Source organism: Carlito syrichta, unplaced genomic scaffold (assembly GCF_000164805.1).
Source record: "Carlito syrichta isolate Samal-C Ts95f unplaced genomic scaffold, Tarsius_syrichta-2.0.1 Scaffold308841, whole genome shotgun sequence".
Taxonomy (NCBI): Eukaryota; Metazoa; Chordata; class Mammalia; order Primates; family Tarsiidae; genus Carlito; species Carlito syrichta.
Window position 1 is genome coordinate 60,745 of NW_007252937.1, and position 13,932 is coordinate 74,676.

The 13,932-nt window shown below is 39.7% G+C and overlaps 2 protein-coding genes across 2 annotated transcripts in view; both read right to left on the bottom strand.

Annotated features, from left to right (window-relative positions):
* Nucleotides 1-12,151, bottom strand: part of LOC103268495 (pregnancy zone protein-like) — a gene marked incomplete at its 3' end in the record, with an annotated part of 61,549 nt that extends 49,398 nt beyond the window's left edge. The window contains 1 exon segment of the mRNA XM_021716561.1: nucleotides 12,045-12,151. Coding sequence (XP_021572236.1) covers nucleotides 12,045-12,127 — 83 coding nt within the window.
* A 169-nt stretch (nucleotides 12,152-12,320) lies between these two features.
* LOC103268496 (pregnancy zone protein-like) overlaps nucleotides 12,321-13,932 on the bottom strand; it is a 57,315-nt gene continuing 55,703 nt past the window's right edge. The window contains exon 37 of the mRNA XM_008066080.1: nucleotides 12,321-12,487. Within this exon, the coding sequence (XP_008064271.1) occupies nucleotides 12,321-12,487 (167 nt within the window). The remainder of the gene's footprint in view (nucleotides 12,488-13,932) is intronic.

A 13,932-nucleotide genomic window follows, 5' to 3' on the forward strand; every position in this document is an offset into this window, starting at 1 on the left:
AAGAATAGCCATCATTAATAAAACAACAACAGATGCTGGTGAGGATGCGGAGAAAAAGGAACGCTTCTACACTGCTGGTGGGAATGCAAATTAGTGCAACTTCTTTGGAAGACAGTGTGGCGTTTTCTGAAAGAACCTCAAATTGACCTTCCATATGACCCAGCAATCCCTCTATTGGGAATATACCCAGAGGAACTCAAATCATTCTACCAAAAAGATCCTGCACATGCATATCTGTTGCAGCTCTATTCACATTAGCAAAACCATGGAACCAACCATGCTGCCCATCGAAACTGGACTGGATAAATAAAATGTGGTACATATACACAATGGAATACTATTCAGCTATAAAGAAGGACAAACATTTGGACTCTGCAGCAACTTGGATGGTTTTAGAATCTATCATACTCAGTGATCTATCACAGAAACAATAAACAGAGTACCATATGTTCTCACTCATAAGTGGACCTTCAACAATTATCATAATACTATAAGAAAGGGATTGGGAGACTGCCAGGGAAGGAAGAGTGGTAGGACTGGCAGTTGAGGGAAACTGCCAGCGAAGAAAGGGTATACTTTATCAACAGGGGCAACTGAATAATGAACATTTGTATACCAAACTGAATTGTACCCCACATTTTAAAAATATAGAAAAGAAAAAAAGTATATATATATGTATCAAAAAATTGGGAGTGATTATTCATTTTAAAAAGGACTTACATTAAAATCTGTCTAGATAAATGTCACATAGGAATGAACACTATGACTAGAACTATACAAATTCAACTGAGGAACTTCAATGAGCATATATCATTACACAAAGTAATACACCACACAAAATCATATCCTTAATAACAGCCACACTAAAAAATGTATTTTCTACTTCTCTTAGGTTCCTCAGATACAACTCTGTCAAAATCATTATTTTTTTAACTATGTTTAAAATTTTGTCAATTTACTTACTCCTTCCCCACACACTACACAAATAAACTCAGCATTTTATTATAATTTTCCCTCATACTTGCCTTCTTGAGGTAATCAATAAGAATATCTTAATGTTCATATTTCTCTCTTCACAAATATATAATTTTTTCAAACCTATATGGGTGGGTAGTTTTTTTTGTTTGTTTGAAAACAGGTTTATATAATACATATTATTTTGCATAGTCTTCTCTTTTCTACCTAAATTGTTGCATGTTTTTATTATTCAGAGGAACAAGCCATTTTTTGTGTGTGAACTTTACATTCTTGTCTTGATTTTACTGATGAGTTTTTTTTGGTCTATAATACCCCCATTCCCCATTTTTTTGGTCACAATTCTATCCATTCTTCAAGAATCATCCCAAGTGACACCTTTTTCACAAAACCGTTCTAGAAGCATCTGACTTGATATAATCTCTCCATACTCTAAACTGCCATGGACTGAAAGAGAATGTGTGTGTGTGTGTGTACGTGTGTGTGTGTGTGTGTGTGTGTGTGTGTTAGTATCTACTACATGCTAGTAATTGTTAAGCCGTCTCGGTATTTAATCTTTTCAGCAATCCTGTAAGGTAGATACATGATACTCTTCACATTCATGAAAGCTAAAATTGAGATCCTCATCAATTCCCAAATTTTATTAAGTAACAGGAGAATAAAATTTCTGTCCCCATGCCAAATTGGCAAATCTACATAAAATGTGACTCCTCCAAACTATAGTATTTCAATGATTAATGATTCAATCAATGTCTGTAGATTTGAGCAATTTATAGAGTTAATTTGCAAGGAAGAACTATTATTTTCTTATATTGTTTTACTACCCTTCCCTTTAATTACCAACATAAACTCTTGCCTTAAATTTTTTCTAATTAGGCAATTTGACACAAAAAACATAACTTTATTGCTCTACAAAATTAATGGTGTGAGACTAGGAGAAGTGAATCTAAAGACATTTGAGCTACGGGATTCAGAAGTTTCCTCATTCTCCGAGTGGTCCTCTCCAGCACATTAGTCTTGTTGTACTGTGTATGTTAAAAGTGTTCCAGGGCAAAACGATATGCCATGAATCTCTAGAGCCACTTTCAAATAACTAAAATTTCTTATTTTTATTAAATTATTTTTTATTTTAAAGATGTGTGGTACAATTGAGGATTAAGTAAATAAATGGTCATTGTACAGGTAAAGTTTGGGCCTCCCTTCGGTCCTCACTTCACCTGGTTGGAGAGCATGTATCCTTACTGAAGTTTTGTGTCTCTTCCTCCCCTGGCAAGGTTCCACTATTGCCAACCCCTTTCTTATGGTATTATGTTTAGGGTTTGCTTATGAATGAGAACATGTGATGCAAAGTTCTTTCTTTCTGTGATAGATTACCTGGTGTTAGAGTCTCTAAACCCACCTAAGTAATTTCATATATTTTTTTAATCAATCAATATTTTTTATTATGGTGTTGTGGGGTACAGTTAAGGGTTAGGTATACAAGTACATTTCATTCAGGCACACTGTTGATAATAGGTGTTTCCCCGTCCCCAGACAGATATTTGCTGCCATTGATCTGGTCTCCCCCGCCCATACTTTCCCACCACTGTCAGTCATTTTCTTATAGTATTATATTGGATGTTGAAGGTCCATTATATGAGTGAGAACATGTGATACTCGGATCTTTGTTTTTGTGAGAGGTCACTCAGTATTATACACTCTAGTTCCATCCAGGTTGCTGCAAAATTCATGATTTTGTTCCTTTTTATGGCTGCGTAGTATTCCATCATGTATATGTACCACATTTGTTAATCCAGTTCTCTTTTGATGGGCAGCATGGTTGCTTCCAGGTTCTTGCTATTGTGAACAATGCTGCAATAAACATACGTGTGCAGGTATCTTTTTTACAGAGTGATTTGAGTTCTTCAGGCTATATTCCCAGTAGGGAGATTGTGGGGGTCATATGGCAGGTCAATATTTAGAGCTTTAAGGAATGGCCACACTGCTTTCCACAGAGGCTGCACTAATTTACACTCCCACCAACAGTGTAGAAGTGTTCCCTTTTCACCACATCCTCTCCAGAAGCTGTTATTTTTTGAGTTGATAATTGCCATTCTGACTGGAGTTAGGTGGTATCTCAGTGTGGTTTTGATTTGCATCTCCCTGATGAATAGTGAGGTTGAACATTTCTTCATGTGTCGGTTGGCTGCTCGGATGTCTTCCTTTGTGAAGTGTCTGTTCATATCTTTTGCCCATTTGATAATGGGGTTGTTTGTTTTTTTCCTTTCAGCATGTTTGAGTTCCTTGTAGATTCAAGATGTTTAGCCTTTGTCAGACCTGGTGTTGGCAAATACTTTTTCCCAGTCTGTTGGCTGTCTCCCTGCTCTCTTGATGGTTTCTTTGGCTTTGCAGAAGCTTGTCAGTTTAATAAGGTCCCACTTGTCTATCTTCTCTCTCATGACCTGTGGGTTTCGGGTTTTGTTCAGAAATTGGATGCCAGTTCCGATTTCCATGAGGGTATGTCCTTCATATTCTAAGGTTCTTATGGTTTGAGGTTTTACATTCAGGTCTCTGATCCATTTGGAGCTAACCTTTGTGCCTGGGGATAGGGGTTCTGTTTCAATCTTCTGCATGTGGTCAGCCAGTTTTCCCAGCACCATTTACTGAATAGATTCTCCTCTCCCTAGTGGTATGTGGTGGAGGCTTTGTCGAAGATGAGTTGGTTGAGAAATTGAGGTTTTGCTTCTGGAATCTCAATTCTATTCCATTGATCTATATGCCTGTTCTCATACCAATACCAAGCTGTTTTGATGATTGTAGCTTTATAGTAAAGTTTGAAGTCTGGCAATGTGATACTACCTGCTTTGTTTTTTTTGCTGAGGATTGTTCCGGCTATTCTTGGACGTTTGTGTCTCCATATGAATTCTTGTGTTGTTTTTTCTAGTTCTGAGAAGAATGTTGCTGGTAATTTGATGGGTATTGCATTGAATTTTTAGATTGCCTTAGGTAAGATGAACATCTTCATAATGTTGATTCTTCCAATCCATGAACATGGGATATTTTTCCACTTGTTTGCGTCATCTTTGATTTCTTTGAGCAGTGTTTTGTAGATTTCATTGTAAAGCTCTTTCACGTCTCTGGTAAGGAAGATGCCAAGGTATTTCATTTTTTTTGTGGTTATTGTGAATGGGATTGTGTTTTTCATTTGGGTTTCTGTTTATTTATTGGTGTAAAGAAATGCGATTGTCTTTTGCATATTTATTTTCTATCCTGAGACTTTGCCAAAGGCCTTTATCAGTGTAAGGAGGTTTTTGACAGATTCTCTTGGGTTTTCAAGGTATACAATCATATCATCTGCAAAGAGAGATAAGTTGACTTCCTCTTTTCCTATTTGGATACCCCTAATTGCCTTCTCTTCTCTGATTGTTCGAGCCAGGACTTCCAATACTATGTTGAACAGGAGGGGTGAGAGTGGGCATCCTTGTCTTGTTCCAGTTTTCAGGGGAAATGGCTCCAATTTTTGTCCATTTAGGAGTATACTGGCTGTGGGTTTCTCGTAGATGGCTTTTACTATTTTGAGGTACGTTTCCTGTATGCCTAGATGTTCGAGGGTTTTTATCAAGAAGTGGTGCTGGATTTTACCAAAAGCTTTTTCTGCATCTAATGATATAATCATGTGGTTTTTGTTTTGACATCTGTTTCGTATTTAATTACATTTATGGTTTTAGGAATGTTGAACCAGACTTACATCCCAGGAATGAAGCTTACTTGGTCATGATGGATGATTTTTGAGATGTATTGCTGAATTCGGTTTGCTAGGATCTTGTTGAGAATTTTAGCATCTATGTTCATCAAAGATATTGGCCTGTAGTTCTCTTTCTTTGTTGGATCTTTACCTGGCTTGGGTATCAATGTGATGTTGGCTTCGTAAAATGATTTGGGGAGAGTTCCATCTTTTTCAATCATCTGGAATACTTTCAGTAGGATTGGTATCAGCTCCTCCTTAAATGTCTTGTAGAATTCTGCTGGAAAGCCATCTGGACCAGGGCTTTTTTTTTTTTTTTGTAGGAAGTTTTCTTATTACGTAGTCGATTTCCGTGATTGTTATTGGTCTATTTAGAGTCTCAATTTCTTCTTGTTCCAACCTAGGTAGGTTGTGTGATGTCAGAAAGTCCTCCATTTCCTTAAGGTTTTCAAGTTTGTTTCCATACAAGTGCACGTAGTAGTCTCCAATGATCTTTTGTATTTCTTCAGGGTCAGATGTGACTTCATCTTTCATGTTTCTGATTGTGCTTATTTGGGTTTTTTCTTTCTTTTTCTTGGTCAGTGTAGGGGACCATCAATCTTGTTTATCCTTTCAAAGAACCAGCTTTTTGTTTCTTTGATTTTTATATTGTCTTTTTGTCTTCTATGTCCTGGATTTGGGCTTTTATTCTGGTGATCTGGATTCTTCTGCTGAAATTAGGGTTTTTGTGGTCTTCTTTTCCAGCTTCCTTAGGTGGCTTGTTAGGCTGTTAACTTGTGCTCCTTCCATTTTCTTCATGTGCGTTTGTAGGGATATACATTTCCCTCTTACTACAGCTTTCATGGTGGCCAAGAGATTCTGGTAAGATGTTTCTTCATTTTCATTTGTTTCCAGGTATCTTTTGATCTACTGGATCATTGACCCAGGAGTTGTTTAGCATCATACTGTTTAGTGTCCAATGTCTTTGTGGGTTTTCGGGGAAACTTGTTGGTGTTAATGTTTATTCTTATTCCACTGTGGTCTGAGAAGGTGCATGGTAAAATTTTGGTCCTTTTAAATTTTCTTATGCTTGATTTGTGGCCAATTATGTGGTCGATCTTAGAATACGTTCCATGCAGTGATGAGTAGAATGTGTATTCTGTGGTCTTTGGATGGAGTGTTCTGTAGGTATCAATTAAGTGCATTTGGTCCAAAGTCACACTGAGATTCCGGATCTCCTTGCTGATTTTTTGTCCTGATGATCTGTCTAAGGTTGTGAGTGGGGTATTAAAGTTCCCAGTTATAATGGTGATAGAGTCAATATCTTTCTTTAGTTTTCCTAGAAGTTGCTTTATGAAAGTTGGTGCACCTATGTTGGGTGCATATATGTTTAGTATAGATATTTATTGTTGATGCATTGCGCCTTTTATCATTATGTAGTGGCCTTCTGTATCTTTTTTGATTTTTCGTAGCTTGAAGGGTATTTTGTCTGAAATTAAGATCACTACTCCTCCTTTCTTTTGTATTCCGTTCACCTGAAAGTTTGTTTCCCATCCTCTTACTTTGAGTCTATGGGTGTCCTTTCTAGTGAGGCGTGTCTCTTGAAGGCAATAGATTGTTGCCTGATGATATTTTATCCATTTTGCCATTCTGTGTATTTTCAGTGGTGCATTTAGTCCATTCACATTTAGGCTAATAATTGAAATGGAAGAGTTGATCCCTGTCATAAGATTCTTACAGAATTGTTGTTTCTGTTTATTTGTTGTCTTTCTTTGGGTTTTGGAGTTGGTTCATGTGTGTTTTTAATCTCTTGCCTGTACTCTTGTGAAGAATGCTGTTGTTCTTTTTTCTTTTTCTTCTGTGTTTAGTACTTTCTTAAGTGTTTCCTGTAGAGGTCGTCTGGTGGCAGCGTAGGTTCTTAGGGATTGGATATCTGGAAAAGAGTTCAATTCTCCCTCACTAATGAAGCTTAGTTTGGCTGGGTAGGTTATTCTTGGTTGAAATTGTTTATCTTTTAGAACTTTGAAGATAGGGCTCTAGGCTCTCCTAGCTGAAAGGTTTCTGTGGGTAAATCTGCTGCTATTCTAATTGGTCTTCCCTGGTAGGTAGTCTGGCCTTTTTCTCTTGCTGCCTTTAGGATTTTTTCTTTTATAGCTACTTTGTTTAGGCGAATTATTATGTGTCTGGGAGTTGATCTTCTCATTTGTTGTCTTGCAGGGGTTCTCTGAATCTCTTGTGTTTGAATTTTTTCATCCTTGATGAGATGAGGGAAGTTTTCTTGAATGATTTCATGAAATGTTTGTCCTAGTGTGGCTTCTCTTTCTCTCTCTGCCTCAGGAAGCCCAATTACTCTTAGGTTTGGTCTCTTGAAGTGATCGTTCATCTCTTGCAGGTTTTATTCTGTCTTTTTGAGCTTCTTTTCTATGCTTTTGACAGTTTGGGTTAGTTCTGTGTTTTGGTCTTCGAGCTCTGAGATTCTTTCTTCGGCTTGGCTGATTCTGCTTTCCATGCTTATTAGTCTGTTGTTCATTTCCACCACAGTATTCTTTACTGCTGTCATTTCTGACATCAGCTCCTTCCTATTTTCCTCTTGTCTCTCCTCAATTTTTAAAATTCTCTCCATTAATATCTTGATGTCTGGGTTTGTTGCATGTAACCAGTCATTCTGGGAGCTCTTCATTGTTTATGTTCCATAATCTGTTTTCTCAGTGTCTGATCTCCCAGGGGTCTGTGTGAGATCTATATTTTTCTTTTGGTTTTTCTTCATTTGTACTTAAGGGGGGAGCTGTGATTCAAAATCTATCTTCAGGTCCTGGTGTTCAGTGACAGGTGTGTGAATAATCTGGAACCCACTTCCCACTGCCTTGGAATCTGTCTGTGCAGTGGGGCTGTAGGCTTACTCCCTGAAATAAAATTTAGTTAGCAGAGGGGAGAGAACGGAGGAGACAGTGGATTGAAGAAGGGGCTGGAAAGATAGAGGAGTAAGGGGGAAAACAAATGAGTTTGCCAACAAATAGAGAGAGAGGCCTATACTGAAACAGATAAAAACAATAGACCACAGCTACAGACGAACCAACTCTCATACAGACAAAAATAAAACATATAGTGATGCTAACATACCAGCTATCCAACCACCTTATTAGTGTGCTGTTCCTCTATACAAAGATATGGTTTACAGAGAGAAGAAAAGAGAAGAAAAGGAAGAGGAAAAAAGAAAAAAAGGAACAATACAGTAGTAATAGAATTAAGTCATTAAACTAACAGAATCAATGAAGCACACTCTGAGATATTTCGTTTAAGTCCAATGTCCTTTCTGGTCTGATTTCTAGTTTTCTTTTTAAGCTGGTAAATGAGTTTGCAGTTAGGGTCAGTTGCCCCTGGTCTGCTGTGAAGGACAGTGCAGATCACCCTCTGTTCACCACTCTGGCCTATGTCTTTATCAAGCTTGTTTCTCCCGTTTCGGTGTTGTTACCTTGAATCGCCAGCAGGTGGTGCTATCTCATCTGCTCGCCCCAGAGGAGGTGGGGCCGGACAGGGACGGCAGAGGCTGAGGATGGCAAGATGGCTGCCTGCCTCAGGCAGTATGGCTTCTATTTCTCTCTCTGCCTCAGGAAACTCAATTACTCTTAGGTTTGGTCTCTTGAAGTCATTCCTCTCTTGCAGGTTTTGTTCTGTCTTTTTGAGCTTCTTTTCTGTGCTTTTGACAGTTTGGGTTAGTTCTGGGTTTCGGTCTTCGAGCTCTGAGATTCTTCTGCTTGGCTGATTCTGCTTTCCATGCTTATTAGTCTGTTGTTCATTTCCATCACAGAATTCTTCACTGCTGTCATTTCTGACATGAGCTCCTTCCTATTTTCCTCTTGTCTCTCCTCGATTTTTAAATTCTCTCCATTAATGTCTTGATGTCTGGGTTTGCTGCAGGTGACCAGTCATTCTGGGGGCTCTTCACTCTTTGCGTTCCAGAATCTGTTTCCTAGTGTCTGATTTCCCAGGGGTCTGTGTGAGACCTATATTCTTCTTTTGGTTTTTCTTCATTTGTGTGTTTTTTTCCCCCTCCCTACTTTTTCCTTCCCTCCACGTCACCGTCTTTTTTAATTCTTTTATGCAGGGGTAGAGGGATTGGTTTTACTTCTGTTTGTTCAATCTCCTATTCTTTATGTATGCCCTCTTGCTTTGTTCAATTCTGGAGTTGCGCTGTAGGTTGGGGGTGGTCCTTTCTGCAGTTCTGAGACTTACTTAAGTGGGAGCTGTGATTCAAAATCTATCTGCAGGTCCTGGTATTCACTGGCAGGTGTGTGGATAATCTGAGACCCACTTCCCACTGTCTTGGAATCTGTCCATGAAGTTGGGCTGTAGGTTTACTCCCTGAAATAAAATGTGGTTAGCAGAGGGAAGAGAATGGAGAAGACAGTGGGTTGAAGAGGGGGGTGGAGAGATAGAGAAGTAAGGGGGGAAACAAACGAGTGTACCAACAAATGGAGAGAGAGACCTATACTGAAACAGATAAAAACAATAGACCACAGCTATAGACTAACCAACTGCCATACAAAAATAAATAAAACATACAATGATGATAACATACAAGCTAACCAACCACCTTATTGGTGTGCTGTTCCTCTATACAAAGATATAGTTTACAGAGAGAAGAAAAGAGAAGAAAACAAAGAGGGGGGAAAAAAAAGGAACAATACAGTAGGAATAGAATTTAGTCATTAGACTAACAGAACCAATCAAGCACACTCTGAGACTTTTTGTTTAAGCCCAATGTCCTTTCAGCTCTGATTTCTAGCTTTCTTTTCGAGCTGGTATTTAGTTCGCAGTGAGGGTCAGTTGCCCCTGGCCTGCTGTGAAGGACAGGTCAGATCACCCTCCATTCACCACTCTGGCCTGTGTCTGTTTTTTCAAGTTTGTTTCTCCCGTTTCGGTGTTGTTACCTCGAATCGCCAGCAGGTGGTGCTATCTCAGCTTCTCACCCCAGAGGGGGTGGGGATGGACAGGAATGGCAGAGGCTGGAGTTGAAAGCCTGCCTCAGGGCACACGTGAGGGGACCCAAGGCGGGCAGGACATCTCGGTCACAGAAGAGGTGGCAGCGATCCCAGCAGATCTTACCTGCAGGGGCTTCAAGGACTGAAGTCATGGATCGCCTCCAGCTTGAGTGGTGCGATGTGTTATGGCCACCACAGAGGCCGTGGTGGTGGCGGCGGCGGTGGCTGCTGTCTGCGCTGCAGTGGCTGTCCAGACTGCTGCGATGGCCCAGCGGTGGCAATGGTGGAGCTCCATGTGAAGAGCAGGCTGCGATGTTGGGGTCCACAACCCCTGGGGAGAGAGCCAGAGACCTACTGCAGTTCTTCTTTGCAGAGGTTTTCATAGACCAGGTTGCCCTGTCTCCATCTTGCTGGAAGTCCAATTTCATATTTTTAATTGCACAAGGGCTAAGGTTTTGTTCTAAAGTGGAGAAGCTGGGCAGATAAGTAACCTGTCCATGGTCATTCAGGTAGTCCCTTTCTGCTACTCCCTTTCTGGCATCTGGATGTTTCTGATCTCCTGAATGCTGCTCTTTCACAGGTGTGACAAATGAGAAAAATGCATCCTTTTTTACCTCCCCATTTACATTTTCTTTCTCTAGGTCTCTGATCTTAATAGGAAAAACATCATCAATATATTTATAACTTATTCAATACACTTTAATTCTTGTCTACTAAAAGTTCAAATGATATCATAATTAAAAATTAATTTCATGTATATCTGATATTGCAAACTACTATTTAAAAAATTTGGTTAATATATATTTAATAGATATTAAAATTGGGACTCATTGAAATTGAGTAATTTGCCTGAGATTTCACCCCTAGTAATGTTTTAATATATTACTCTATCATGGATGTTTGCCTGTAAATATTTGCGTTTGCAGCAGGGACTAAATTTTGCAAACATTACCCTGATAATTTTTGATTTCCTCTTTTTAATCTTGTTCCCCTGAAACCCCATCTCTCTGAAGCTTACTGCCCCAAGACAGGGAAGAATAGCTACTGGGTCTCTTGGGCATTCTCTCATTTATCACATCTCAGGCTGTTCTGGAGGGATAAAGTAAAATTTTCTTCAAAGTAAAGAGAAGATACTCCTGTTTATGATGACTAGACCATGAGACTCGTCATCCTTTGTTCAGTGGTGAACACGACGCAAAGTAATGGTTTCCATGGCAGGATAGTCCTGTAGTGTTGGACTGCATTTGAAAACACAAACTACTGAACACTTTTGACCTCAGTACCGGCCACTTGCTCTATCCATTCAGCCTGGTCTCAGAAAAACCCATAGCCTCCTCATACTTCCAAATGCTCTCTGGATAGGGTGCAGTGGGAAGTGGCACCATCTGCAGCTGTAGATGAGTCAGGGGAATGATGGAAGAGGAATGGTCCCTTACTGGTTCCTGGGAAATTGTGCAAGGAAAAAGCTTGAGGAAGGCAGGAAAGTTACTTGGTTAAGAATCCTGATTTCTACTTCGTATACTTTGGCCTGAAAAGGGCCAATTGTGTTAGGGGAATAAGGGTAATTCACAGGGCAGAGGTCCCCTTGTCCCCCTTTTTATCCTCCTTATTCCCCTTCTGATTTGGGACTCTGTAGGCTTTCCCGTACCATTTTGGAAGGTAGAGACAGCAAAGGCATTTAGGAGTGCAGTGTGGGTAGGCAAGGAAGGGTTAGAACCCCTGACACCTCAGTGCCTATGTGTTGTGGACAAAAGACTTCCAATGGTTCTCCAGAAGAAATGTAAAGACAACTGGGTCAAGGCCAGTGACCTCAAATGGGTGTGAATGGCAGAGGGGCAAGGTGAGCTTACAGCACACATTGTGTTGGGGACAACAGCCACAATATTGGATGCAAGATGCAGTGGAAAGGAAGGAGTTCTATGGAATGTGAAAGAACTGAAGTGAAAAGAGTCAGTAAAAGAGGACTGTTGGGTCTTGGCCACACTGAGAAAAAACAGCTGGCAAGGCATCACAGTAATACTAGCAGGGGTAGAGAAGCCACATGGACAGTGATAAGAAAGACAGGGAACTTTCAGATCAAGGACTTTGACCCTTTTTTCCACTGGAGGTAATGAAGACCACAACCTTCTAGATGCTATATTAGAGAGAAACTGAGGAGAGGTGGAAAAGAAGTCTTACAATTATTGGATTTCACCAACTTTATAACTGGATAGAGTTAAAATTATCACCCCCCCATGACTAGTTATTGGGAGGCTCTTGAAGAAAACCTGAGAAATAATTGAAAAATGAAGGGACTGTATTTACTGTACACATGTGGCTTATGATGCAAGATATGAGAGAGATTGAGATGCACTTTTGAGGAAGGGATTTTGAGTGAGACTTACGATTCTGTAGAGCCTGAGTCATTGACAGAAAGCAGGATGAGAAGTAGCACAAGATATAACTGAGGAAGTCTGTCATTCCCCATAGTGAAGGATACATCTCAGTGTTGAGCCTGAGTCATTGACAGAAAACAGGATGAGAAGTAGCACAAGATTTAACTGAGGAAGTCTGTCATTCCCCATAGTGAAGGATAAATCTCAGTGTTGTGCCCAGCTTCTCTATCCCTGAGACTAGCCAGGTTTACCAGGCTTTATGCAACTGCTATTTGCATACAACCTTTACACCAACGCCTCCGCCTCAGAGTAGAGTTCAGAGTTGAGCACAGATTCCCTAAAAGGGTCATTGCTCTCAGTGATTGCCTCATTATTCTCAAGGCTAAAATCTGACAGTCTTTGTGCTAAATTCTGATAGGTTGTGCTAAATTCTGACACGTTTTGAGGCATTTCTGCAGGGAAAAATTCACAGTTTACCTAGAATGAACTTTGACAACCATGCTTCTGTTGAGGGACCTTCAACCCACCTTTTCCCACCTTCTTCAGATTCCTTATAATCATATGACAAAGGAAGCAGTATTTGTAGTTCATGAGATTTACGATTTATCACTATGATTGTAGCTCATTCAATACAGATTCACTTCTGGGATTGAGTAAGGTATAAAGTTAGTGGGATTTTTTGACAAAAGATTGAGTATATGATCCTGGAAAAAATAATTCAAAATAGAGACTGGCAGTGGGGAAGAAAAAGATGTTAGAAAGGGTTTATCAAAGAACCCTTTGCTTGTCTCACAGGATTGATTGGATCAGACTCTAACTGCTCCTATCTGTTCTGCTATTGTCTGGACACTTTAAAATTTGAGTCCTTTAAATCATTTACTTTATTCACGAAATTTTTTTTGAGCCTTACTATGTGTTAAGTGCTACTCTGGTGATAGGAATACAATATTGAACAGGATATTCAGTGTCCGGGATCTCACAGAACTTGTAGTCAGGGATGATTACAGACAGAGACCAACAGCAGATATGACACTACCTGCAAGACTGTATACATTGTTGTTTTTTTGCATATTGGTCTGCTTCAAACTTTTTTTTTTTTTGAGTTGGAGTCTCACTCTGTCGCCCAGACTGGGGTGCAGTGGCCGCTCCTGGCCACTGCAGCCTCACCTGCTGGGCTCCGGCCATCCTTCCGCCTCAGCCTTCTGAGTTGCTGGCATTACAGGTGCGCGCTTACCACGCCCGGCTGATTTTTTTTTATTTATTGTAGAGATGAGGTCTCGCTGCCCAGGCGGGTCTCGAACCTGCGGGCTTAGGCAATCCACTCACATCAGCCTCCCAAAGGCGTGGGATTACAGGCTGAGCCACCGAGCCCGGCTTAAACTTTTTTTTAAAAAAAACTACTTTCTCTTTTTATATATTTTAGCCTATATATCTCTTCTCTGGAGAGCCTATCTCTTGTTAAAGCAGATGCCTTCCTGTCAGTATTTATTTTAGACCTTTGTTTACTTTATCACATTAACATAGAATAAAAGAATTCATTTAAAAATATGGAATATTTCATATATATATTCACAAATATAGAGAACAATATAGCAAACACTTTAATGTATCACTCAAAAGTGTCTATCAAGAACTTCTCTCTTCCACAATTAGGTGAGCCTTGGACTGTAGATTTGGCACCTTTATTTACTACATTCTTCAAAAAGTATTTCTAAATCTCTCAGTCTAATATTCTGAAGTTGTCAAATACCCTAAGGGAAAAGTGCCCTCAAACACGAGATCACCTCTGAATTGCTGTTACCCCTGAATCTTGGATTCATAATTCTTCATTCTTAACTTTTCTATACCACCAGTGAGTATATATAAGCAACCATTTCTAGTTTTTTAGTTGTTTCAA